The sequence below is a fragment of the Argopecten irradians genome, unplaced genomic scaffold (assembly GCF_041381155.1).
Source record: "Argopecten irradians isolate NY unplaced genomic scaffold, Ai_NY scaffold_0427, whole genome shotgun sequence".
Classification (NCBI taxonomy): domain Eukaryota; kingdom Metazoa; phylum Mollusca; class Bivalvia; order Pectinida; family Pectinidae; genus Argopecten; species Argopecten irradians.
The window spans coordinates 1373-28776 of record NW_027187894.1 but is presented as its reverse complement, the minus strand read 5'-3'; the positions used below and the strand labels follow the sequence as shown (position 1 = coordinate 28776).

At 33.5% G+C, this 27404-nt stretch overlaps 2 protein-coding genes across 3 annotated transcripts; one reads left to right on the top strand and one right to left on the bottom strand.

Annotated features, from left to right (window-relative positions):
- Positions 1 to 174: 174 nt before the first annotated feature.
- On the top strand, positions 175 to 1917 carry LOC138312703 (large ribosomal subunit protein mL55-like). Of its 2 annotated transcripts, none has more exons than XM_069253482.1 (3): positions 175 to 219; positions 867 to 1053; positions 1670 to 1917. In XM_069253482.1, exons 1-3 carry the CDS (start codon positions 203 to 205, stop codon positions 1826 to 1828), a joined length of 363 nt encoding a protein of 120 aa, XP_069109583.1. In that variant the 5' UTR covers positions 175 to 202; the 3' UTR covers positions 1829 to 1917. The 2 variants fall into 2 exon arrangements, with proteins under 2 accessions (XP_069109583.1, XP_069109584.1); XM_069253483.1 differs by lacking the exon at positions 175 to 219 and adding an exon at positions 489 to 625.
- Positions 1918 to 5394: 3477 nt separating this feature from the next.
- On the bottom strand, positions 5395 to 8113 carry LOC138312701 (uncharacterized). Its single transcript, XM_069253480.1, has 3 exons — positions 7990 to 8113; positions 7223 to 7345; positions 5395 to 6786 (listed from the first exon to the last, which is right to left on the bottom strand). The coding sequence occupies exons 1-3, from the start codon at positions 8018 to 8020 to the stop codon at positions 6242 to 6244; spliced, it is 699 nt and encodes a 232-aa protein (XP_069109581.1). The 5' UTR covers positions 8021 to 8113; the 3' UTR covers positions 5395 to 6241.
- Positions 8114 to 27404: the final 19291 nt, after the last annotated feature.

The window sequence follows — 27404 nt, the reverse complement described above, 5'->3', positions numbered from 1 at the left end:
TGACATGTGTCAGTGATCGTATTACATTTAATATCAAGTCTGAGATCAAAACAGCATTATTAAGGTTTCTTTATCGACTATCAAAGAATAATGATGAAAATATTAATCTGACCATAATTTAAACGTCAATGAATAAATAAATTGTTTCAATATTTATTTTTCTATTATATAAGCGGTACACCGGAAGTATAGTAAAACAAACATGGCGACTCTGGCAAGGTAACTGTGACTTTCACGTGGGACTTTTATGTTATAGCCGTTGTTTGAATTCATGTATTCAAAATTTTTAATTTCCAAAATCGTATTTCGATAATCTTACCTTCGCAGTTATTTTCATGTCGTTATTGTGACATTATATTTAGTTTAAATAATTTCTGAAGAATTTTGCATTTCAAAAGTCCAAATAGATATTTTTCCTGATTTCCCCAAGGATGTTTCTGGCCTCATTTGGTTTACAGTCCTTGCAGAACTAGTATATGACTAGTAGAGATTTAAATTATTTATCTCTGTTTACCACTATTGGGCCATGCCCCTCTTACTCCATGGGAGTCAGAGCCAAGATTTATACAACTCTCTTGCCCTTTGTGTGATCATCGATCTAGCTGGCAATCTTCAATATGATGAAGTAGGTCAATAACTAGGTAAATGTATATGAGTGCATCATTTTCTTCTCTCCTAACTGTTGCACATATCTCATTTTATTGAACTTGATATTTCAAGATTTCAAAAATAGTAATTCCATTATGACCAAGGGTCATAAAAAGTAAAGTAGTAAGAATAAGGATCTTGAAGTCAGACTGGGTATGTAACACAAGATAAAGCTCATTGAAAGATTGATAACATTAAAACTATTCTAATTATTTCAGACTTGGAGAGTCGCTGTGTAAAGTCTGCCAAGGACATTTAATTCGGCAGTATCAAACAATATCCAGTAGAACATCACTGACACGCTACCGCAGAAGGGTCTATGTCCGTCAGTATCCTACAACAGTAGTCTATCCAGATGGTTCTACCATTACAGTGCGATACAAGGAGCCGAGAAAACTCATCACGGTATGAAATAGTAATTAGATGAATAAATGTTAATCCAAATTATTTCCTACTATGGTCAAATGGCAAAGTTTCACCGACACTCTACCATCATCATTCCACTTCTTTTGTTTGTTTTCGAGGAACCAATGTTACATCTTATTTTACATTATTGTATATTATAATACTACCAGTTATAGCGTACTATTTGTTAATCCATTAATGTTTGGGTATTCTATGATGATGTTGTCATTATAGGCACACTAAAATTAAAAGATGTACCGTAAACATGTGTTGAAAAAAATCCAGCTGTGTCTGCCATTTTGTCACACCATTCTCAAAACCGGATGTCACTTCATTGTTTAATGACGTCAATGAATTTGCATGCGAAGAAAATCACTACAGGTTGCATTACACTAATTGCATATTCAAAAATATTACACGTGATGATGAGCAAAATCACTGGATATCAGTCAAATTATGTGTTGATATATACCGTAATATTATAGAATTCCTTATTGTTGTTTATTCTGACTTTTGAAAAATGTCAATATTTGTCTAAGTTAAATATACGGTAGAATATTGTGTTGGACCTGTTTCTATCTATACATTTGTATCTCTTTTTGTTTATGTTTTGCAGTTGCCTGTTGATCTAACTGAGCTATCTGAAGAAGAAGCTAAAGCAGTAATCAGTAAAAGAACGCCACGGAAGAAGATAACTGTGGTAGAGGAATATGATGATGACTTTGACGCTAATAAATATAAGCATATATGGAAAAAGAAAGCTGTGAAAAGCTAGAATACTGATAAACTAATGAGTGTGTTCATGTGTACTTGTGTAATTTGTGAAAGGAAGGATGTCAAATAAATATACCGTTATATAATTTATGCCAATGCTCCCTGTTGTTTGTGATTCTTGTACAGTGGACCTGCAATAATCTGGATACCTTTAGTCCACCAGAAAACTGACATTCCCGCAGAAATATCAACAATCTTATTATAATTAGACTTGTAATTCCACTCCATTACGATGCTCTACGTTACGTTCCAATGCAATATTGGATTAGAGCACATCCTAGTTTGTAGTGCATCTTATTGGAGCGGAATTACAAGTCCAATCTTAATTAGATTGAAACCTCATGGAATGTATTTGATCATTGTTTAAGTAATTTTATACAGTAAAACACATTTATATCCAACATGCTTACAACAAATTCATGGTTCATAATGTAGGCATTTTCATTCCCCGTTAAGGTTTCTATGGTATATCTCCATTATCTGTATAATGAATTATGCTAGGCCCTCTATAACAAAGTGATTTGTTGGTCCCTAGAGGTTCGTTATAAACATGTTTTACTGTAAACAGAATCCAGCCATCCTGAAAATTATCACTTAAGACGGTTTAGGCTGGAGACACCTGTGTTCAGATTATAGAAGATCCACTGTATACCATAAGAACACTGATAGCCTAGTGATACTGATAAGTCAGAAGGATCATGGCACCTTCTATTGAAACCTCTTGCTTTATCAACTTTTAGAGGTCACACAAGCAATTTTTGAGAAATTGTGATAACAATGCTCAATTTACAAATTCTAAAATAGTTGACTAGTGTTTCGGTCTCAGTCCCAAAAATGCAACATGCATAACTAGAGAATAAGAACTGAAAGAATAAAAAAAAGATTCCATCAGTTTTGATGGAATAAGAATATTTATTGTACTTGTTTTTCTAATGTTAGTTTGTGTACAGTGTTTCACTACCTTTGGTGAATATTTACACAAGCTATCATGTTCATAACAAAGGTCCAATAATGATTATTATTATTGCAAAGGGCAATAACTCAGTAAGTTACATTCGAATCAAGCTGACTTGTCTGAGATCTTCTCAATATTTATCTAAATACAAAGTTTCATCAAGCTCAGACAGTGCATATTTACTCAAACTATCGTGTTCACAAGATCCAATAATAATTAATTGCAAAGGGCAATAACTCAATCAGTTACAGTTGAATCAAGCTGATTTTCAAACTTAGGTGAAATCTCTCCAATGTTAGTTTTAAGCCAAAGTTTCATAAAGCTCCATGTAATTTACTTAAGTTTCACAAGGTCCATTAAAGTATTTCGAATCAAGCCGATATTCAAACTCCTTCAAGATCTTTCCAATGCTAGTTTACATACAAAGTTTCCTTAAAGATGCTCCATTGCCGACAGGGCATAAATGATACCCATCATTTTAACAATAATTGGTGGTTAATTGTATATATATATATATGACTAATTAACATAAAAAATAATTTTAAATAATTTATTTTGCTTTCGGTGCATGCGCAATCATGCAGTACTGTATTCATATAGGACAAAGTGCCACGGGATTTTTTCGGGACGCAATTAATTATTCTGTTAATTATTAATTAATTATATTGAAGTAAAATTGAAAGCTCAAACTTTTTAATGGTGGTAATTGTGTAAAGTAAGTAACTTTTGTAACTGAAGAAAAATACTAAATCGTCTGCTCCTGTTTTTGCTAGAGAAAAAATACCATTTGTCAACGGTGGAGCATCTTTTAAGCTCTGTGCATATTTATTCAATTTTGAAATATCTGAACCGAATAGATAAACTAGATAAACACAAGTTATTTACAATGTCTTCAGCTAGTACTAGAGGTAATAATTTAAAACTGTTTAAGAAACAGAGCAGGACTAAAGTCACACAAAGTATGTTTAGTTGGCAAGTGGTAGATTCGTGAAACTCCCTTCCAAACTTCGTAGTAGGAGCCCCTACTCTAAACTCGTTTAAAAACCGACTGAACACACACTGGAAATCAGTGCCATGCAAGTTTTATCCCAGTTTTTATATGGCACAACCGGACAACAACAACAACCTAAAAAATGAACGAAACGCGCTGCAACTAGCTGGAACCAGCTAACTACGGTGTCTAAGAAGAGGTAACAGGTAATTTATCGTGTTCATGAATAACCCGCTCTCTGATGAAGGCATGCTAAAAACAAAATAAAGCAGTATTGTAAAGGTGTGTAGGAAAATATTTATTTCTTTGGAAAATAAGATATCACAACCGAAATATAAACAATGGACAACAAAATGAAAGACTCTTGACATGCTGTATTATAATAATTTTATTTTACATTGTGAGGATTTTTTTTATCCCTTTAGAAGAAAAAAGTCCAAAGTTATCTTAATACCACAACCATTAGTACAATAAAACAATTACTACAAGATTCAATATAGACCTATAGAAATTATTCATATTTTAATAATCTATCCGAGTTTTTCGAAGGCAAGGTTGAGCTGAATCTTATGGGTGGAAACCAAAAAGTTAAAAAATAGAATTTTTTGCACAATTCCTACTACAATGTCAAGTGTAAGGATAATAGAAATTTTACACTTGCACCAAAACCTGAACCAAGTAAACTTTGACCCATTGAAATTATCCAAAATGTTTAAGTCTTACTTATCCATATAAAAAAACAACAAGTATAATCCAGCATCAATGCAGCTATCAATGTTGGTAGCTAAGGATTGCACTAAAACCTTTGACCATAATGTACATTTTAGTCAAATTGACCCATTGTACATCTCAAAGTGCAAAAACTTTTATCTGAAACGAAAATGTAAAATCAAAGTGTCAGTTGTCAGAGACAACACTTGTACTTAGACCTTGACAAATTAAGTCTATGCCAACTCTGTCCACCCCAAAACCAAATGTCCATCCCAATACCAAAACCAAATGCCCAACCCAAAACTAAATGCCCACCCAAAACTAAATGCCCACCCCAAAACTAAATTCCCACCCCAAAACCAAATGCCCAAACCAAAACAAAATTCCCACCCCAAAACCAAATGCCCAATCCAAAACTAAATTCCCACCCCAAAACCAAATTCCCAACCCTAAACTAAATTCCCACCCCAAAACCAAATGCCCAACCCTAAACTAAATTCCCACCCCAAAAACAAATGCCCAACTCAAAACAAAATTCCCACCCCAAAACTAAATGTCCACCCCAAAACCAAATGCCCAACCCAAAACTAAATCCCACCCCAAAACTAAATGCCCACCCCAAAACTAAATGTCCACCCCAAAACTAAATTCCCACCCCAAAACCAAATGCCCAAACCAAAACAAAATGTCCACCCCAAAACTAAATTCCCACCCCAAAACCAAATGCCCAAACCAAAACTAAATTCCCACCCCAAAACCAAATGCCCAATCCAAAACTAAATTCCCATCCCAAAACCAAATGCCCAACCCTAAACTAAACGCCCACCCCAAAACTAAACGCCCACCCCAAAACTAAATTCCCACCCCAAAACTAAACGCCCACCCCAAAACTAAATGTCCACCCCAAAACCAAATGCCCAACCCAAAACTAAATGTACCCCCCAAAACCAAATGCCCAACTCAAAACAAAATTCCCATCCCAAAACTAAATGTCCACCCCAAAACCAAATGCCCACCCCAAAACCAAATGTCCCAACCCAAAACTAAATTCCCACCCCAAAACCAAATGTCCACCCCAAAACTAAATGCCCACCCCAAAACCAAATGTCCACCAAAAACTAAATGCCCACCCCAAAACCAAATGTCCACCCCAAAACTAAATGCCCACCCTAACCCAAAGTTATATCAAAAGCCTTCCTTTTCTTGTAAGGTAAGCTAAAAAGGAGTGACAGTGATGGTTTCTATTTTAAATTTCCCTGAAAAAAAAAACCCCATTTGTTGAGGATAACCAACCAACAGAAAAAAAGTTTGAAAAGTAAGAAATTCCAAGATCAGCATAAACCAAAAAGTGAAACATGGTGACTGATTATTATCTTCCTTTACCAGACGACCCTAAAACATGGTGACCATTCATTTATATTATCCTTTCTTTACCTGACGACCCGAAAACATGAAAACTTGCTTTATTATTAACCACTAAATTGTTGTCCAAATTTTCACATCATGCAAACACTTCTTATTGTTTTTAGTATTATATTTAATACATCAGACTAAAACTTTCAAGGCTTACACACTATACCAATAGTCATGTAATGCAGTGTATCTGAATACTTCTAAGTTTGGCACATATGAGTATTGAGTTAAATTGACTAGAGTACAGAGTTACATTTTCTAGTAAAACTACATTATATAGTCATCACTTATATCTGAAAATTCAAAATTATTTGTTTCCAATAAAACATAGAGCACATTGTGATTTATGACATTGCTTCAGCCAGGCATCTTAAACATGTGATTCTGAATTTTACCGATGGGTGATCATCAGATTGAGTTATTTTCATCAAATGATTTTCAAATTGGTTGATGTATTGGTTCAGTTTTTTGGCGACCTTCATGTCTGACTTCACTCTGTGGAGTATATCACAGTCATTTATAGTCCATGGAGTCTGTTTCTCTAGTGCACCATTGTTAATTTTGTCAGGGCACATCATATCACTGCCTGACAAAACTCCATCCACATCTTGATCCATATCGTTGAATGATGACATTTCCTCTGATGACACACCGCCATGCAACCCATTCCTGGACGGTATTGATACATCCCTGGAGTCACCAGTCCTTGTCCTGGAGAGGGAGAGAAGTGTTTTGAGGCTAGTGGTCTCCAGATAGGCCCTGATGGTATTAGTTATAAGTCCAATGTACCTTACACAGTTGACGAGATCAGTGTTTTGTCCCTCCTGATTTATTACCTGGTTGTACAGGTAATCGCTTGGGATATGACTCCCGCGGGAACTCTCACTCCCTAAAATAAAACATCAATCATTAATGAAGAAAAGATAAATCATAAATAATTTACTTCTTCGTCCAATTGAATAAGGGATAAATTGTTAGATATCTAATCTACAACTTAGAATAAAACATTAATTGTTTCTAACTCAGTTAAACTCACTCCCTGCAACAAGGGATCTTGGTGCCCACCACATAGTGGACCATTGTCAGTCTAAGGATAGTCGGAACTTTTCTCTGTTTAATACCCTTAGGCACAAAGAGAAATATATATATTGCAAGTGACATTTGAGAAGGATCCTTAAATTCCTTCTGAGAAATAATACAAAAAAAAATTGTTTATGGACAGCCAGACAGACGACAAATCACAGACAGTAGGCTAAAATAATTCACAATGTATCAAGAATTTCTAAAGAAATATTTCAGAATTTCAGCATGTTGAACATATATACCTTGTGAACTACTCATCTGTTCTTCATTTTGAAATGAGAGAAGCAAGTTTTTAATATTTGTTGTCCTTGCTAGGTCTAGAGGAGTAAAATTATATACTGTCTTGCATCGCAGAAGTCCTTCGCCTGTAACACAAAAGAACATTTTTCGTAACACTTGTAAATTATTCAGAAATTTATAAACCATGCAAATAAACTACTACAAGAAAAGATGGTATCAACAATAGCTTTAACTACCAGAACATTATTGTGATCTAATATTGTAAGTCATTCTGTAATTCTGGTTCCTGTCTGAGTATAATCTTTCATTCTATTCTTCTTGCCAGTCTAAAATGGAGTGATAACAGTTCTCCCTCCCCAATTAACCTTAACCTATCTTCTACACTTACAAAAAAAAAAAATTAACAAACCTGGTGTCCCCACCAAAAAACTTTCCAAATATTCAAGTTCACACCCACCCCGACCAACAACCTTAGCCTTATAAACAACCATGTCCCCTTTAAATATTGGTACCATTTGTGGTCTCTCTTATGTTTAATTTGTTTTAATTCAAGCAAGTAAAATTTCATTTTGATACTCTGATTCTGTGTTCTGTCCTACAAAAGAAGTTTTTTGAACAGCACACAATGTACATTTGCTCAGCCAAATGAACAACAGAATGGCCTGTTAATTTGACACCGTCCTTTTTTGTTTTTATCCTCTTTAGAAAGATTTTGTGTACCAAGCAGTGCATTAGATAGAGAATAATTTACCTATACATTGAATCTTACCACCATGTTGAAGCAGCAAGACGACACACATCTAGTCTGTCGTTCATAGCAGCATCATGTAGAGGAGTAATTCCTTCATTGTTACTTAGCAACAGGTCTGCCTTTCTACAAATATTATCACCTGTAAAGTACAATGGAAACCCTGTAGGTGTTGTGTCAAATATATCTCAGGAAACAAACACAAATGGTCGTTTAATAATGTCTTTGACTTACAACAGGTATTAAAACAAACCTAAAGTTATATCCGTTATTCTGGAGACTTTGGACTCTTCAAAATCAGTCAAAGAAGGTAGTCGTTAACATTCCTAACCATAATTTTTAAAGAAGCTCCATTGCAGCTTAAACGATACCAATCATTTGAACATTAACTGATGTATAGTCGTGTTTATATGTGTCTAACTAACACAAAAACACATATAAAATAATCTATTTTGCTTTTGGTGCAAGCGCAATCAGTAATTCATTACATATAGGACATTGTGCCACAGAATTTTTAATATTTTTATCTTTGAATTAAAACTAGATACTGAAACTTTTCAATGGTGGTAATGGTGTAAAGTAAGCAACTTTTGTAACTGAAGAAAAATACTAATTAGTCTGCTCCTGTTTCTGATAGACAAAAAATACCATTTGTCAGTGGTGGAGGCATCTTTAAAATTTAGGCTAAAGGTCAAGGTAAAAAAATTTGGTAGTTTGGGTTTCCAGTGACATATTGACAAGGAGATACAGTCAAACCTGTCTATAAAGACCACACAAGGAAAACATGGTCTTAAAATCAGGTGGTCTTTATACACAGGTTAAATATTAAAATTAGTCGATTGGGAATCGCTAGAAAGGTGGTCTTATCAAACAGTGGTCTTATATACAGAGGTTGGACAATATAGCAGTTTATTGTAGATCCCTGACATCATTTTGAGGGTTTTAAGTATATACCTGTAACTGAAGAAAGTGTCTACAGTTTTTGATGGTACAAAGGCTTAGGAGTTCTTTTACACACTGTATGTGGCCATGGTTACAGGCTTCATGTAGCGGTGTCCAGCCAGCATTGTCTTTGGCATTAATGTCTATTCCTGTACATATAAAATATTATGCAACAGCTGTAATTATTATATATATTTGTAGTTTAAAGTCCATCAATAATGAGAATTTCTAGACTTGTCTCATGCAGCGGCTTATGTATACTGTAAACATACATATTTCAGTGGTAATCTCATCTAAGCACTTTTTTGTTGCGGAAATGCTACGCTTAAAAGGGACAATTCACTCAGGCTAATTCTTTTACATAACCAAAGCAAAATATGGCATAAATGTATTGTTCTACATTTCTTATGAAACATGTAACGTAAAAAATTGACAAATTCCACGACATTGTTAAGTATTTTAATTAATATCGTTGAAAGATCAATACGATTAAGCAGGTACAATATGGACGCTGTACCCATACCCGAACCAAAGTCACGCACGTTAAACAAATAACTACATAACCACTGAGAGGATGATAAAATGAATTTTTTAGACAAGACAATTCACCTAATAAGGTAAACATACTACCGTCATAGCGATTTGAGCAGTTCTAGACAACAGTTGCATTACTCTACCAGCAAGGGACAGGGTTCAGCATACAAGAAGTTCGACCACAATGTGTAATGGTGGACAGCGAGCAAGTTTGAACTTCTACACACATGTCACCACCATGGGCTTTTCAGGCATATCACAGTAAAACCGACTGATCTAATTTCCATTAGAACTGGGTTTTTTCCGATATATGTACAAATTTTAATGTTCTCTTAGACTGAATTGTCCCTTTAAATATGACTAAGCTAATTGTATTTGTGTATATTGTTTATATAGCCATTGTGGTGATTGCACAGATTCATCATTTGGACTAAAATTTTATTGTACTGAAATAAGTCTGTTTACAGTCTTCCAGTATATCAAGTAGTTTCACAATGGCAGTTTTGTTTTTACAGATATTATTGATTATTTAGGAACAATTCCATAAATGATATAAAACTCATTCATTCATGCTTGCTGGTGTGGGTGGAAGAATGAGATAGGTCTCAATTAGGGAGTAAAAGATTAAGAAATGGTAGTAATATATGAAGATTCCAACATACCATCAATTACTTGTGTTACATAACTTTACCTGGTATCTTTAGCAGTTTTTCTCAAGTTGATGACGTCATTTTTAATACAGGCTTTGTGGAGGGATGTTTCCCCTAGTAAATAATACAACATTTACATCGATTAGTTCCATCAACTACAGTTAGATACTTTGATAAAAGACTTTGTTTCAAAGTTTTGTTTAATTTGTTTAACATCCTGTTAACAGCCATTTAAGGATGTGTTAGGTTTATAGGTCAGAAAGCCAGAGAACAGGGGCCGCGGTGTTGGAAGTCTAGACAATACTTAACACACATAGCCCTCAATATTCTGGGCTCGCGAGTTCGTAATCCCATGTCTAGGCAGTTTCCAGGTAATGACCGCTCGGCGGTAGAGTTTTTTCTCCAGATATCTCGGCACTTTCCTCACTACAAAACATACCTGGCACTTACTTATAATGTCTCTGGCTGTTAATAGGATGTTAATCTATTAAATCCATTGAAATGCCATGGAGTAACCCCTAGAATATAATACTACCCGACCAGTTGTCAATGCCCATTTTTTTGGGATTCCAAAGTTGTTAAACCAGCGGTGGAGGGCTACTCCGCTAGTGGTATATCTGTGGGCAAATCTCAACCACTAAGCATACCACGTAATGTTCAACGTGGATATATTTTTGTTTTTAATCAGCTTTTTCTAACTGTTTTTCACTATTAATTTGATCACTTACAAGATATTTAATGAATTTAGTTTCTTACCTTATATTATTTTACTATTTGTGTACAGTATTGTACTTGCCTGATGACTGTTTTCAATAACATTTAATGTTCAAGACTGCAGGAGTTAATTCTTATAAGATAATATTTATGTGAATGGTTTAAAAAGTATAGCATAGGTTACATTTAAATTTCATAAAGTTCAAATTTTGTCTGGGGGGTTAATTGGGTAACTGATTTACTCCTTTTCACTGTTAAGTTTAATTGCTTTCTTATTATGATTCATTTTCATGTAAAATTTGGTATTCTGTTTTTTTATTTTTCTCTCAAATGTTTGTATTACTTAACTTTGTACATTTACGGCTTGTTGAGACTTAGTAGCATCCTTAACATATTGGTTTTTTCCCTTTGACGGAACGCAGTGAATGGCCATGGGGTTCATGTCAAGTCTGGTTGCTCTCTCTCCGATGTTGCATAACCAACAGTTTATGGCTCTTAAAATTTTTGAAAAATTTAATTAAAGAAACATAACTAATAATCATATGGACATAAATTTCTTTTTTTTTGATAATTTTTGAAAAAAAAAAACTGCTTGTAAGTTTCAAGTTGTTTTAAATCAATTTTTCATTTCAATAGATAGTTATAGTGTCATTTCAATGACTATTATGATAGATATGAAAGATAATAATCAATTATGACAAGGAAGATTAACTCATGAACTCTTGCTATATAGTTTCTGAATCTACAGACTATATACAAGTTTTGTGAAATCCTATGTTTGAAGTGCAAAAAAACATTTTAAGACATTTTTGATATACCATACAATACATACAAACATTAAATTAACTTTTCATCTTTATATAATTCATCAGGGTAAAAGTACATCTACTGTATTGTAAACTGATTTTACAAGTGACGGACAGTCTGAAATAACAAAAATAAATTGTATTCAATCAATTGCAATAACCTGATCAAAGTAGGAAAGTGTTGAAGTCTAAAATTGCATGATTCATATCTTATCTCATAAAATTTAACCCATCATAAAAAGAATGAAAAAGTACAGATAGCTAAAAACATAAATCAGGGGGTGGTTACATGTCTGTCAATTATATATTCATCACTAAATTAGTAAGTATATCCTCATCCAAATTTATCAATTTTTGATTTTATAATTTGATTCTTTAAACTCTTCTTTTACATTGGCATGGAACAACTATATATTACAGAAAAGCATATTCTTTAATTATGAATGTCATGGATATAAACAATTTCCTTTTATGTTTATTGCAACTAGCCTAAATCAGGAATCTTTTATGCTCTGTCTTTTATGTTATTTTATACAAGCTCTTATGATTCCATATTCGAATAACTTACCCCACATTTTATCTGGCTTTTATTTTAAGGAAGCTGAAGTTTTGGCAACAGGAAAAATATACTTTGTTTACCCTGTCAAGAAATAAACGCATGATCCTTAATCCATGGAAAAGAATACAGCAATGTAATTACCAGGTAGGTCACTAACAGTAAACCTATAATCTCTTTCTCTTTATGTTAGATTTTTTATGATATCGTTATTGATGTGAGCGGCGTGCAGCGGGATGAGTGGTTAAGATTTCCCAAAAAATTACAATGTAGAATACCAGACATACTTCTCCACCTCAGGTTACCAGTTTGAATATCTCATTTTGAACAGTCGTCATGCAGGTATTGACACATTGGTCTCCACCATCAGGTTACCAGTTTGAATCTCATGGTTGAACAGTCGTCATGACAGGTATTTGTACCGTTGGTTGGTGCGTTTTTTCTATCTGGGGTACTCCAGCAACCCAAACATGTCCTTAAATGACACTAACTGTTATAGTAGGACATTAAACTAATCAAGCCAAATCTTATTTAATGTCGCCACAGATTCCATTCACACAATTATTATACCATGTAATCTGATAATTTTTAATTGCAAAATTCTTTCAGATTTTCTGGACTGTAATATGCATCAAATCACATGCTTTCTCACCTAAATCAGCCACCTCTTCCCTGTAAACAGCAATCACCTTCTTTCAAGGCCTCAAGTTTTATTGTTAAATACAGATTTGAAATTATTCATTTCTTTATTGATAGGCATTTTGGTATTTGCGTTTGTAATTTTTGAGAGTGCCCTGGGCAAATACTGAAAGTTTAATATAGTAAATACAATGACACTGTTAGTCTACTCTCTAAACCGCTCTCGAGTAACAATTATATTTTATCACAGTACTGAAAGGTTGCTGGACTGGATCAATGGAACATTTCTGTGGTAAATTATGCTATGGCCTTTTAACCAGGGACTAGGTGAGGTAATGTTCCCGACTTAACCTGATTTGGGTTTGCTCGCCATCAAAAAGGGTTTTCCCCGGATTACCGCGGTTGCCATCCCACATTCTTGCTGCACTTAGGATCTTTCATCAAGACTAACTCAAGTGATTAGTCACCCAGTTTTTGATCATTTCAACTTGTCTCCACAATCGTTGTTGTTAAATGAATCATGTTACAAATTAAATTTTAATAAAGGTATTTGTTGTCTTAATATTTCCTTTTAAATACTTACTAATAACATATTGTGTGTAGGGTAATCCTGTAAAGGTTGTCCAATGGATGCCCCTCTAGTATATATTATTATTAATTACTTTGGTTGTGTAAGGGGTAATTTTGTAGATGTCGTCCTCGGGAGCCCCTCCAACACCAGATAGTCCGTCCAGGATGTTTAATTGGCTTTGGACACACATACAGACACAGCCAGGCCAGGTTGTAGTCGAGCGAAGTATTCAATCCCAACAGTTCCTCATCGGTATGGCTCACTACCAACACATAAACCACACACAAAAAAACCAACCTCCATTACCTCAATGTTGCCTATCAAAAAGATGTACTGATAGGTAAACTCTCCACTACCGTCAGGAATGAAACACCAGTCTAAATAGGAATCTTTTCAAAAGTCCTCACATGTCAAAAAAGACAGTAAAGTTCTGCTTATGATGTCCAATTTTGACCACTGAAATTATGGAAGAAGCCCTGTGTAAAAGGAACAGTTCTCAAAAAATAGTTTTTTTTTTTAAAAGCAAGGTTACACATGGAAATGTTAACTCATAGTCACATAATTAGCAAAAAATTTTCCCATCAAATACATTTTCATGTTTACAGTATTCTAATATTTTTGTATTTGCATCCAAACTTTATACCCAATCAAGTTTAATGAAACTAGAACCTGATATCTAGTAGGTGAACATGACAAATTGGAACTCTTTTTAAAATTAATTGTAAAAAATTTTCTTACTTGTGCTTGAATCCAGATTTTTTTTTCTTAATATTCCACAAATAGATGCTTTTATTTTTAATTTTCATGAATTGGTTTACTGCCTCAGCAGTGCGGTATATTTATAATTACAGAGCTTGGAAGCATGCCCAGTCCAAAGTTCTGTGTTTCAGCAGGTTTGAGTACCCAAATTGCTAACATTCACCTAAATAATGTTTGATTATTATAAATGCCCAGGTATGATAAAAATGTTCGAATTCATTTAAAGAAAGTTTAGACATTTCATTTAGTTTTTTCCAAGTCACATGTTTTTCAAAAATATTCCATTCAGCAATTGTTTTTCTTATTTGTAAAATATATGGTGTTTTTTTGGGTTGTCGTATGATGTTGTTTCCTGGAGTTTTTCAAAATTTTGTTTTTTTCTAAAAAATGAAAATAATGAAATTTTGAAAAACATTTAGGTGTGTTCAGGTGTAAATGATGGCACTTTAGCTCTATTTACAAGATTGTTTAGGATAAGACTTATGTACTTTTTAAAGAAAAAGAACTAAGGTATTGTTTAGCATCACTAATAGTTTCACAGCTTCTGAATCCTCCACACCATGAAATGAATCACTTGCAATAATTCGGGGCGTGTGTTAAGGTTGATAATGATGGTCCTTCAGCTATGTTTAAAGTTTGGTTCATAGATTAGGACTCTAAACAGTTTTTGAGGAGCAGAAGAAACATAACGAGGGACAACGCTGTCCCACCACTTTGCCGGAAAAAGTAAGCACCATAGTCTAAACTATCGTTGGCGGCGATACAATAGACATTACCAAAACACTGAAATTCAAAAATTTAAATCAACATTGATTTTATCAGAATGGCTTTTCACGAGGAAAGATTATTTTATTAAGATTACAGTCTTCTTATGTGTGTACAGTAAGTTTTATTACCATCATATGTTTCTGGAATAAACTCCTGTACAAATGCACAATAGCTCCTTCCTCTTTAGGAAGGCAAGCAGAAAGCTGTAAGGTTGCTTTGGTTCTTAGGTCATGGGCTAGTCGACTGACTTTCCCCTACCATGGATATCTGGCTCTGTAACACTCGGCCTATACCCGCATCTACAGAGTAGGTGATTTCATACTAATTCAGTGACATGAAGTCAAAAAACCAATTAAGTAGATTTCTATCCAATGAGAGAAATATCCGTTAATTTAATGTCAGGAAAAAAAACCAATTTTAGCCCATTTGACCCTGTTACAATTAAATTGAAGGGTCAAGGTGATTCATTTGAACAAACTTGGTAACCCTTCATTCCTAGTCTAACTACATGCCCGATATAAAGTCTATAACGCCTTTCATATTTATGTTGTTTTTTTAAAAGTGAAAAAAGTTCACTAGCTAGTTGACTCAGTCGCTTCCACTGCGCTGTTGGACTGAGTGAGCGAATTCATAGAAAATCTAAATTGAACATATGGAAGGTATTGCATCATCTCACCTTTTGGGTCTTATATTAGGTTACAAATGGAGACACAGCTGGCTAAAGGAACGACAGGAGATCATGAACACGACACTTGGCGTTCATAGTGAATGATTGTTGATGAACCCTGGCCACAGAAACCCGAGTACAGTGATCATTCCTATTTCACATGTTTCTTGTTGTTCTGGTCAATCTCAGTAATTCTGCTTGTATGTAGATGTTTTCAATCTTAATAGTAAACTATTACACCGTAAAATGTTGACTTTTTTAACAAAACAATTTGATTTCCTACGATTTTTCACAGGGTAAACATTTACATCACAATGAGCATTAAATTTTGGGATAAATACATTTTAACGGTTTTTCAACATTTTCCATATATATATATATAGAAAACAATACGCGCTATGGAAAAAATTCTCGCCTTAATACTTCCTTTCACATAATTTGCGTAAATTTAACCTGTCACATAATTTTCCTTGTTTAAACTGAAAAACAAAACCGGACATAATTTAAACACAGTCCCTGTTACACTTTACAAGATAAACTTATTATTGAAAACTTGAAAGTATCTTTAAGAACATTAAAATGCCCCTGCAGGCTTTATGATGAAATCGTTGGAACAGATACCAAAAACATTATGGTTGGGTGACCAAAAAACTGAACTTCACTTGGATTGATCCCTTTCATTTTCATGTTTTTTGTTGTTGTTGAAAATGGAAATTAATAAATCATATAACACAAAATTTGTGTTAACCTTTTGTTTCATTGTTTAGCATTTAATGAAGCAGACAAAACAAGGTACATACCTGCTGTGTACACAGGAATTCTGGAAGTTTTGTTCTAGCAACGCAACAACAAAACTCCAACAGCACTATAAAATTATTGGTGGTGAACTCAGCACTACTCCAGACTCCTATGGCTGTTCTAGGATTATTCCTGTTAAAAATCACAGCATATGGGTTTTAGTCATGTAAAATATCAAACATTAAAGTATTATTCCAGCTCCTAACATTAATTAATTTCTTTAGATAACCAATGTGAATAATCTTTGTAAGCTGTTTTTTGAGCAGGTATTAATTACAAAGGTAATAAAAATAACCTTTTTTTTCAGGAAAATGATTATAATATTCCTTATGCATGAATAGGATTTAACAGTTTGAACATGACACAACAAAGTTGGTAGGCCCATAATGTTGTAATCAGTATAATTTGCAATATAATCAGCATACTCAAGTTATAGTGTAAAGTTTGTTGAAGGATACCGAAGGCTGAAAAGTTTTTTTATTAAATGAAAATGGAATTTGCATTCCCATAATTCAGACTTCTAGGGTTATGGGGTTTCAGGTTCAGTAACGTTACACAGAATACATAAAGGGGAAGTAACTACTCCAAATTTTGTACAAAAATGAGTTAGTAGTAAGAATGTGATGAATCACTCTATACTGAAACCACTGAAGTTTTGTGTTTCTTGTTACCCAGAAAGGAATTTTGTAGATTTTGCACCAAGCTATTGTATCAATGTTCTCAAAAATATCATTCCACTTTTTGGTACCAGATGGTACTTTATCTGATTTTATAATGATATTATAAAAAAGTTTTAGAACCTTTCTTGTCTTTGAGAATGAAGTGTAGATTAATTGTACATAAGGATAAGAAATCTTATAAATAGAGACATCATATGCTGAAAGGAAATGTTTCACTGCGGAAATAAGACCATGGTATTGTAAATAATTTGTGTTCACTTGATATTTTTGAATAAAATTCAGCAAATGAATAAAATTCGCCTGTGCTTACGTCTTTTAAAATATCATTCACAATGCAGATGTTTTTCTGATAGTAGGCCCTATAGAAAATATCTTTTCCACCAATTTTAATTTTATTATTATACCAAATAGGAACTTTCAATATATTTTCTTGTAAGAAATTATCATGATATTTTGTATTTTAGCATGTACCACGATTTGAAAACATCTATCCAGAATTTATTTGAACACCTGTTTATACACACCTGAATATATTTCTGAACCACAGTTTGCAAGACGGTCTAAATCAACAAAAGTTTTTAATATAATCAGCCATTTCTCATTACTCTTAAAGAGTCTTCTAATCAAAGTGAGTTTTAGAGAGTTAATAAAAGCACTAATATGGGTCATTTTCAAGCCACCATTACAATAATTCTGAACAATTACTTCCCTTTTAATCTTATCTGGTTTTCCATTCCACAGAAATTCATATAAAAGTTGTGTTAAGTTTCTTAATAAATTTATCATCAGGGTTAGGAAGTGATATAAATAGGTGGTTAAATTGAGATATGAGTAGAGATTTGATAATATTAATTTTTCCGATAGGTGTTAATGACCTCCTATTCCAAAATCTTAATCAGTGATTTGAGTTTAGTTAGCTTTTTGTCAAAATTAAGTTTAGGAATCTCATGAAGATTTACACTAAATTCTATTCCTAACAATGTAAATTTTTCTTTTCCCCCACTGAAGATTTAGCTCAGGTAAATAATAATCCTGACTATACTTTCTACTCCCAATCCATATAACTTGAGTTTTTTCTACATTCATTTTTTAACCTGAAATTTTAGCATATTCTTTAAGTTCACATACTGCTTCCTTTAATGACCTCTCTGTTCCATCCAGTATGAGTGAAGTGTCATCAGCATACTGTGATAATAAAATTTGGACAGTTTTCAATATTTACACCATTTATATTTTCATTATTTCTTAATTTTGTAGCTAATACTTCTGCACAGAGAATAAATAGATATGGTGCTAATGGGTCCCCCTGTCTACAGCCCCTCTTGATATCAAAAAATGAAGATAAGTTTCCTCCCTGATTTATTGCAGAATGAACATTGTTATGTAAACGATTTAAACCAGTTTATTATACTTTTACCAAAGCCGAAGAGAAGAAGAACTTTTTCAATAAATATCCACGAAACAGAATCAAACGCTTTTCGAAATCGATCATTAATAACATGCCAGGTATCTCATTTTCTTCAGTAAATTGCATAATATCATATATTAATCGTGTGTTCACACCAATATAACGACCTGAAATAAAACCAGTTTGATCATCACTTATTAATTTATTGAGAACAGTTTTTATCCTATTAGCTATAGATCCAGATGCAATTTTGTATACAATATTCAAAAGTGAAATTGGTCTCCAGTTTTTAATAAAATGTCTTGGTTTATCTGCTTTAGGAATACATGTTATTATTCCTTGTCTCTGTGTTATAGATAATTGTCCTGTTTGATAACCAAAATTGATTGATCTTATTACAAATTCCCCTAATTTTCCCCAAAAACATTTAAAAAATTCTGTTGTGAACCCATCTGATCCAGGACTTTTATTATTCTTCATCGATTTCAAAGTATTTCCTGCCTCTTTAAAATTATAAACTGTAATTAAAGCAAATGAATACAAAGATTTTTTTTTCTTTTCTTCAATATTTGCTGTTTTAATATATACATGTTTATCGTACCCTTACAAAATGACATCACTTATATACCGTATATACACTGTATATATCTGTAATAGATATGAATTTGGTGAAAATAATTACAATAACACTTAAGCTTTATGCAACCTTATCAATTAAGAAAGTAATGTGTGTGAATGCAAGTTTTGAAATTTAGAAAGTATTCTGCGGGAATGTAAGTGCAATGTGATATGTGAATTTAAATGTATGTATGAATAAAAATTAGATATTTACTAAGTAAGAAAGTGCTTTATGTTGATGTAAATGTATGAATAGATAAAATGTTATACTTAAAAATTAGAAAGTACTGTGGGTATGTGAATGCAAGTTTAATTGACCAGGAAAGAATCTAAGCAAGTAAGAAGAGTGTTTTGTGTATGTACATTGATAATCTATACAGCATGAGAAAAAGCTATGCACGAGTGTAAGGGTACATGTATGATTACACACGCGAGAAAGAGTAAATATATCACTGGTAGCCCTGTTCTGTTAATTTTCGTTCTTAAACTGTTATTTTAACCATATTTGTGATTTTTTAAATATTTATGTTGGTTATATCTGTTTTGCTGTTATTATCAAAATTTTAGTTATCTTTAACTAAAAGCATGTTATTATTTTCTAGCACACGTTATATATTTGCTGCTGTGTTATCTCTATCTTTGCATGCGTTTGTCTTTTTTAAATGATGTTAGATTCAGTGGCTGATGTTATTATTTATTTTGCATTGTTATTCATTTCATTTCACGTGTTAGTGTCAGCAATGATTGTTAATGATTTTGTTTCCCATGTTATTGCCAGAATGTTACGTGATTTTTATGTGAAACTTTGTTAGCATCAACAGAACATGTGATTGTTTACGTGACCACGTTACGAGTATCGTTGGAAACGTTATTTTTTTTGAAAGCGTTATTTTTTTTCGTGGAAATAACACTGCCTATTGTTCTCATTGACCCCCTACGGCGACAGCGCAGTGAGCCGGCGGGCGAGCTTCGCTAGTGTGTTGACCACTCACCCATAACGAGAGCACGGCTCCCAATATATAGTCGACTGGCGGTATCGCTGTCACTGTATCGCTACCGTATCGCATGTGCTGTGCAACTGAGCATGGAATATATATATAGTTTTCAGTTACTATATTTACAGTTCTTTTTCTCCAAAGTTTGCATTCACTGTATAAACTTATTGAAAATTCCTGACATATTAGGGTTGTCTTGGAATCGGCAAGGACGTTTAAATCCTTGGAATCGGTCATAGTTTAACTACACTGTACAAAGATTTGATGTTTTTTAACATATTGTGTATTTCAAGTTTATTGATTATTACGTTATAAATATAATATATAGATATGTTTCTGATAACGTACGTAATCTGTTTTGTTAAACGAATTTGTGTACATTTCTTGTATGGCTGATTAACAAAACTATTTGTCGAAGTTACGCATATTATGGAATCTGTTTTGATTAACGAAATTGTGTACATTTCTTGAATGGCTGATTTATATATATACAACATTATTTGAGGCATATTTTGGAACAACTGCTATATATTCAAAATGAACATGACAAAATCTACTATAATTCTATATGATATGTCGTATCGTACAGGGAAGACACAAATAAATATCAAATGCACGTCCCTTGAATACAGTTAAAATACGCATGATGCAAACTGACATGCATTTATTTAATTAAATACACTGTATTGTACGTTTTGTCTACGTTATGAAAAATGAAATATATATTCAAGTTCATGCTAAAAATCACTGTCAAAACAAACTCCATTGTATCCGACTTGCTACCGCGCAGGACATGTAACATGCGCAGCGACCCGTGAAAATTGCCCGCGGGTCAAGCAGTCGTGGATCTTTTATTTTCCTTTATTTTTCCTTATTATCTACGCTAGAAGGCCGCTACCATTAATTTTTTATGTACTGTTTGGAATCGGCTTGTTAACTTAAGCCGTTAACTTTTAACTTCAACAAAGATTATTGAAAAATGGTACCGCGACATAGAGTCATCTAGCTAAAGGAAAACTATACTCTACTATCAAAGAATTTGTGTCACGATAAAATGAGGTGTCTTCTCCTTTCAAGACACTCGGAGTCATTAGTTGCCGGACACCTAGATATCCGCATTTCGGTGCCAGGACATGTATTGTAGTAACGAGACTTATTTGGTGCGTGACGTAATCGACCCTTTGCGAGGCAGCGCAGCTCATCACTATCAATGCTTGCATACGGCGCTCGACACACCTACCTGTGATTTTCAAAAACGTCTTTTCAGCGATTGGGGATTGTTGGTACGTTTCTCTGATTTTTTTATTATTAAATAGCATTGTCATGAACTTTCGTTTTCTTATAAAATGTTAAGCAATGCGGGACGAAAGCGTAATTGTGAGAACCGCGATGAACAACGTAACCCTGTACAATTTCACCTGGATGCGGAGGCTGGTGGATAATTATGTATATTTAATGAGGGTAAAACTTTCGTGTAGATTTCTTACTTTTTTTTCAATGATTTATGCATTCTTTCTAAAGACTGTAGTAAAAAGTAACACATACTTGTATTCATCTTAGCATTAACATTTTTCTACATATTTAACTCTTCTCTTTCTTTCTTTCTCTGCCTCCCTCTCTGAGTGACAGGTCACAGCACTTATTGGTTCTCGCCATGTCTGCTAGTATGATTATCCTGTTTAGACAGGAATTTACACTAGACCTATACACGGTGGAGAAGGTTAACGGAATCGTGATGCGCCCTGACTTACGAGGCTCGACTTCGGGGCGCTAGCACTAGTAGGAGCACGAAGCGAGAAAATGGCCGACAATAATTGTATACACTTTATAGACAAAGATATTGAAAGGAACATTAACATTGAAAGTTGCTAGTAGACGTAAAAATTTCTCTTTATGAGTTGCAAATTGGTTGAAATCTTAGCGAAGTACGGGATTAGCTGGGCGGGTGGTTACGTTATGTATAGTAATCTTCAGAATGTGCACACAAGTCATCTACAAGTATTTAAACCAGAGACTTAATAGTTTAACTGTAATTTAGTAGACATATAATATTCTATCATAAATTTTGATTCATATATTGTATATGGGGGTGGGGGTTTATACGTATCGACATTAGATCTACATTGAAATCACGCAAAAACTGCAGATAATTATAACATTTAAATTTTGTGGAACTACACGTGTCAAAATTCATGTTGTCAGAAACATTTTAATTGTCAATCTGTTTTAGTGCATTACAAACACAATAATTACTTCTTTTTATTTATTTTGAATTCCAGAACGGTTTAAGAAACACAACTATGTACATGAATTATAGGAATGAATAAAAATCACGATTTTGATCAGATATTAATATTTCCATTCCAGGTTCTGCATCCCATTGAGAACATCTTGGGAAATTTCTGTAATCGTTGAATCCATTTGTATGTGTATGCTTATAAGAAGTTTACTTGAGTAAAAAGTATTGTTTAAACTAATAAATAAACAGGCCGCGATATTTCCCGGGAGACATTGGGATGATCTTTCCTCGTGAGCTTTGAATCGATCCAAACTTCAAGTGGCACCTTAAGTACTAATTGCCATCATTTATAAGTATGACATCGAACAAGTTTTATGTTGACAGCTGACGGCGGAATTTGAAGATAAAGTACATACTTTGTAGGCCGTAAGACATTCGCTTCCTTTTGTTGATAAATAGTTTTACACGGACCCAACAGAGTACCCTAAGACCAAATTTTAGAGGTTTCTGATTTTTGATCTAAACCTCTTAAACGTCTATAAATGGTCTCTGGTGGGTCCATAAATAAAATATATCAAATGTAGCTAATTTTCGGATCCTTGTGATATTACCATATATACATGAAAACAAGTCGATGCTTTATTTATGTATGTATGACAACAGAAACATGTACAAATGTATTGGTTTATGATAAATTGACATTTTTATCCGATTATGTGTAAAAGAAATATTTGTTTTCCAGCACCAATATTCAGAATTTGTTAGAATAACGGCAGAATACTTAATTTTCAACAAGTTTCGGCAGGATTAGCTTATGTGCTTTTTTATTCAGTGTTAACCCTTAATATTAGGACTTTTCCTTAGAATTCCAATTCGATCAGAATAATTCAGTATTCTGCCGTAAAAAAAAAGTATTTTTCTGTCCGTTGTCTCCGCCGTGACGGCCGACTAACAAACCATCAGAGGCTATCAGTTACAAGTACCCACCTTTGTTTACAATACAATACAATACAATTTATTTTATTAAAGTGTCACATGTCAATTTACATAAAACAGAAAAGTAAAAGTACTGAACAAAATATTCAAATTTAAAATTGACACCCAGCCTATAACATAAAGGCTTACGAGACACTGATATCTATAGTATGTACTTAAAAATTAATTCTTCTACTATACATTTTATAGATTGTGCTTGGTAAAATATTTTGAAGATTGCATTCATTCATTAAAAAAATTAGTTTATTTTGATTATTTAAAAGGCTAAAATCTGGAAAAATTGATTCAGCCAAAGTAAAAAGATTTCTTCGTAAATCTGAATAAAAATCACATACAATTAAAAAATGAAATTCATCTTCAACACAGTTTGAGTTACATAATGTACAAAGTCTGTTTTCTAAAAGAACCTTAGGACGAGAATACCGACCTGGTTCGATATTCAGCTTTACATGCACGGCTATCTAATGCTACATAGTCGGGGTCAAACTTTTCCGATGCGACAGTGAAATTAACACATTCGACGATAGAATTAAATATTTCGTCGGTTTAACAGATTTTCTGACTGACGTTGGTAATTATCGAGCGGACGCGCCGAGCCGTGACGGCCGAGTACACACGGCTTGCACAGGTAAACATTAGGTTTGTGGAACGGGCCAAGCTATCCGATTGTAGACTACCCCTGTGATATTTATGTTTACGTCATGCATGCACACTAAAACTTCTTTATTTTTCTCTAAATACACATTTACTTGTTTTACTCTCGTCATTCTTGCTACCTGGCGAAACATGCATTTTCAACCTTTTTTCGGGAGAGTTCCGATACGAGCGGTAAAATATGAATTACTGTTTGTACTGATGTGAATTGTGTTGATACTAAATGCTGTTCGAGGTTCTCGTTTTAGATGAGACCAATTTGTAAAGCTTGTCTACACACCTTGTATACATGGCTTCGATCTGCGATTGAAGACGTTCCTGTAGTTCTAGATCATTGATATTCAATTAATATAGTATACAAATGTACCTGAGGTTCTCGTTTCAGATATCATAGTGTAGGACAAGAGAAGATCGAAGGAAATACCAAACTGACGTCATCACTTGTGTTAACTGTTGAAAAGCTGAAGAGGACAATAAAATTGATCGTGTTGATTTTTTTTACATCCCTGAAAAACTTTGATATATTTTTCCTATAAATGGCGTTTTGTAACACCAATCACAGAGTTCCTTTGATGTGGTCACAGGTAACCTTCAACCCCTCACCGATCTGTCGACACCCGAATGCCAATCCCACTCGAAACTTCCAACGATTAACAATGGATTTCATCAGACCCATATCACGCTTGCGCGTCATTGCGTTAAGAAATCAATCTGATCATCAAATCCATTACAACATCTGTCAGTCTGGTTTAGACTATGTTCCTTATTTGATCAGTAATTAAAATAGTGATACCTCTACAAACTTTGCATTTTATTACTGCTTATCCATACATCAAATTACAGATAACATATATACAAGTATTATCTATAAGAATCATATTTTTATATTAATGAATTAAGTGTATATCTTAATCAGTGCCGTCTATGAACAATACCTTTTAGAAAACAATTAGGGGCGTAATTAAATGCTCGACATATCATTGAGTAATAATCCAAAGATTTTTTACTACATACAGTTGAGTTCTGGTGATTTTTATGAACGTATTAATCAGTATCAATTTCTAAAAATATCGAAGAAATATCTGCATCCTCGACTCACTCATGTCACACAAACGCCACCGTCCCATGTATACAGACCGCACACCCCTCCCGTCATGAAATAACTATCCACCCAGCGTGAACCATGACGACCTTTCTGTTCCTGTCAATTTTATCAGTACCTGGTCATCACGTGTTCAGCCACGCGTAAACTGTAATATGGTGTGTTTTATTTCAGTGACTGCGGACCAAATCGAGTTACCAACAGAATTTAACAACTTTTCATTTCAAAATACAAGTCAACGTTTTATGAGATAATTTATATAAAGACTAAATGGTAATATTTCAAAATAAAAAAAAAAGTTTCACGTTCTAATATACGACTTTTCAGGACACGCACGTCTTTGTTTATCTACTACACTAAACCCAGATATATGAACGATTTTAACAGATTAAAAAGAAACTTTCTATCTAGTTACAGTTTTTGGTTTTGGAGTCCTTGACTATTCATTTAGGTACGACGATGTGTTCCGATAAGAATTAGATAAAATAAATAGTATTGTATAATATTAGCACACGGTTGTGTAGCGTACTTTTGGTACATGTGTACTTATGGTACATGTTCTTCGACTACTATTTTATGGTGTATGGGGAACTGGGAAGATTCCCACTCGAAGTAAATATCAAACTGAGAATGCTGTGTTTTTGGAATAGACTTATACCAAATGAAAATAAATTAAGTAGCATACTTTATAAACTAATCTCGAAGTTACATTTCGAAGGAATATACACTTTAATGGAATCTTTCATTAAAAATATTTTTGACGAATCTGGTCAGCCAAATATCTTCCTCAATGAAATACAAATGATTAACAGTTTTTATAAAAGATTTATTAAACAGCGCCTTTAAGATCAGTTTATACAAAAATGGTTCTCAGGTGTGGAAAACTCCTCAAGAGACAGACTTATCTAATATATAAAAAAGATTTTGGATTTGAAAATTATCTTATAAAATTATCGGAAATGAATAGAGTATACATAACTAAATTCCGTACATCAAATTTAAAAATTCCAATTGAGACTGGAAGATGGCGTAATGTTGAGAAACGTTAAAGAATATGCCATTTATGCAATGAAAATATCGGGAATGAATTTCACTATCTTTTTGTATGTAAACACGAAGAAATAGAAAAAAAATATACGTATTAAATATATCCCACAGTATTATTATAGTAATCCCAGTCTTCATAAGATGGGTGGATTTATAGGTATTTGTAATATCCAATTATTGAAGAAGGTGTCTCTATTCATAAGAAAAATGATGGTATTTTTGTAGATGTGAATAAAAGCTATGATAGTAGTACGGTATAAGTATTGTTAATTTTCAAATTAATATTCCATATTTTAGTAATTGGTAATGATATATATTGTCCATCCTGCCACGTGCAGTTAAAAATGTAACTTGTATAATCCATGTAACACATTTTAATGTGTCTGGGAGACTATAATGAAATCTTTGAAACTATCTTCTGAGTTGCAGTGACATGGATTAATTACATATTAGAGTACCCGTACACTGGTTAGGCAAGTCTGTGAATCAAAAGCACGACAGGTGGGCTTTCCACGTGTTTTCGTGAGGTATGACCCCGTTGTCTTGGTCACGCTAGAACCCCGCGGCGATTTACATGCCAAGCCACGCAACCGTATTAGTTCTCAGGTAACTTTCTGGGTACGACTTCGTCAATTTTCGTTATGGGTTTGTTGGAATGGCCACGCGTGTGATTTAGAGAGTTGCCGCTGGCGGTTAATCGCCAACCTTTGTCCATGGTCCGTAAACATGAGGTTAAAAGAGAAATTTTAGTGATAGATTAGATTAAATATCCCTCTTGCTAAATACAAAAATGTAACATTTTTGTGAGAAATCGATTTTTATTTTTTTTATATTATATATATATATACAATTTACCAGGCAATTCACGCTAAAAATATGTATATAACCAGAAATATAGTTCCATAAATGCACACGATACAATACAACACGTAACGCAATAAGTCGGTGGATTTTATCAAGGATTTATAAGTGAGATATACGTCCTTGATTTTATGAATAGTAAAGAAATTTGTAAAGTGAGTTTGACCAAAAGACATAACGGCCGAGTATAAAATAATATATATCATTACTGGGTTTGCGCTGGTGTTCCATAACTGAGGTCCTCAGATTGAATGGGGTCCTTTTAATACATCCTTGATATACAAAGTTCATTTGTTCATTTTTTTTTATTTCAAGTTTAATACGATCTTTGATCAATCTAAATGATTCAACCTGCGGGCCGCTTATAAACAATCAGGTAAAAAGTGGTTTCAAAAGCATTTAGTGTTTCATGTACATCGACAAAACACATCA

What these genes read in the sequence shown, in the direction of transcription:
- LOC138312703 (XM_069253482.1), top strand. An exon ending in AGCCGAGAAAACTCATCACG is followed by an intron (nt 1,054 to 1,669) that starts GTATGAAATAGT and finishes TATGTTTTGCAG; the next exon opens with TTGCCTGTTGATCTAACTGA.
- LOC138312701 (XM_069253480.1), bottom strand. Translation starts at nt 8,020, where the DNA reads ATGTGTGTCGTCTTGCTGCTTCAACATGGTG. An exon ending in CTTGCTGCTTCAACATGGTG is followed by an intron (nt 7,346 to 7,989) that starts GTAAGATTCAAT and finishes TTTGTGTTACAG; the next exon opens with GCGAAGGACTTCTGCGATGC. An exon ending in ACAGATGAGTAGTTCACAAG is followed by an intron (nt 6,787 to 7,222) that starts GTATATATGTTC and finishes GTTTTATTTTAG; the next exon opens with GGAGTGAGAGTTCCCGCGGG.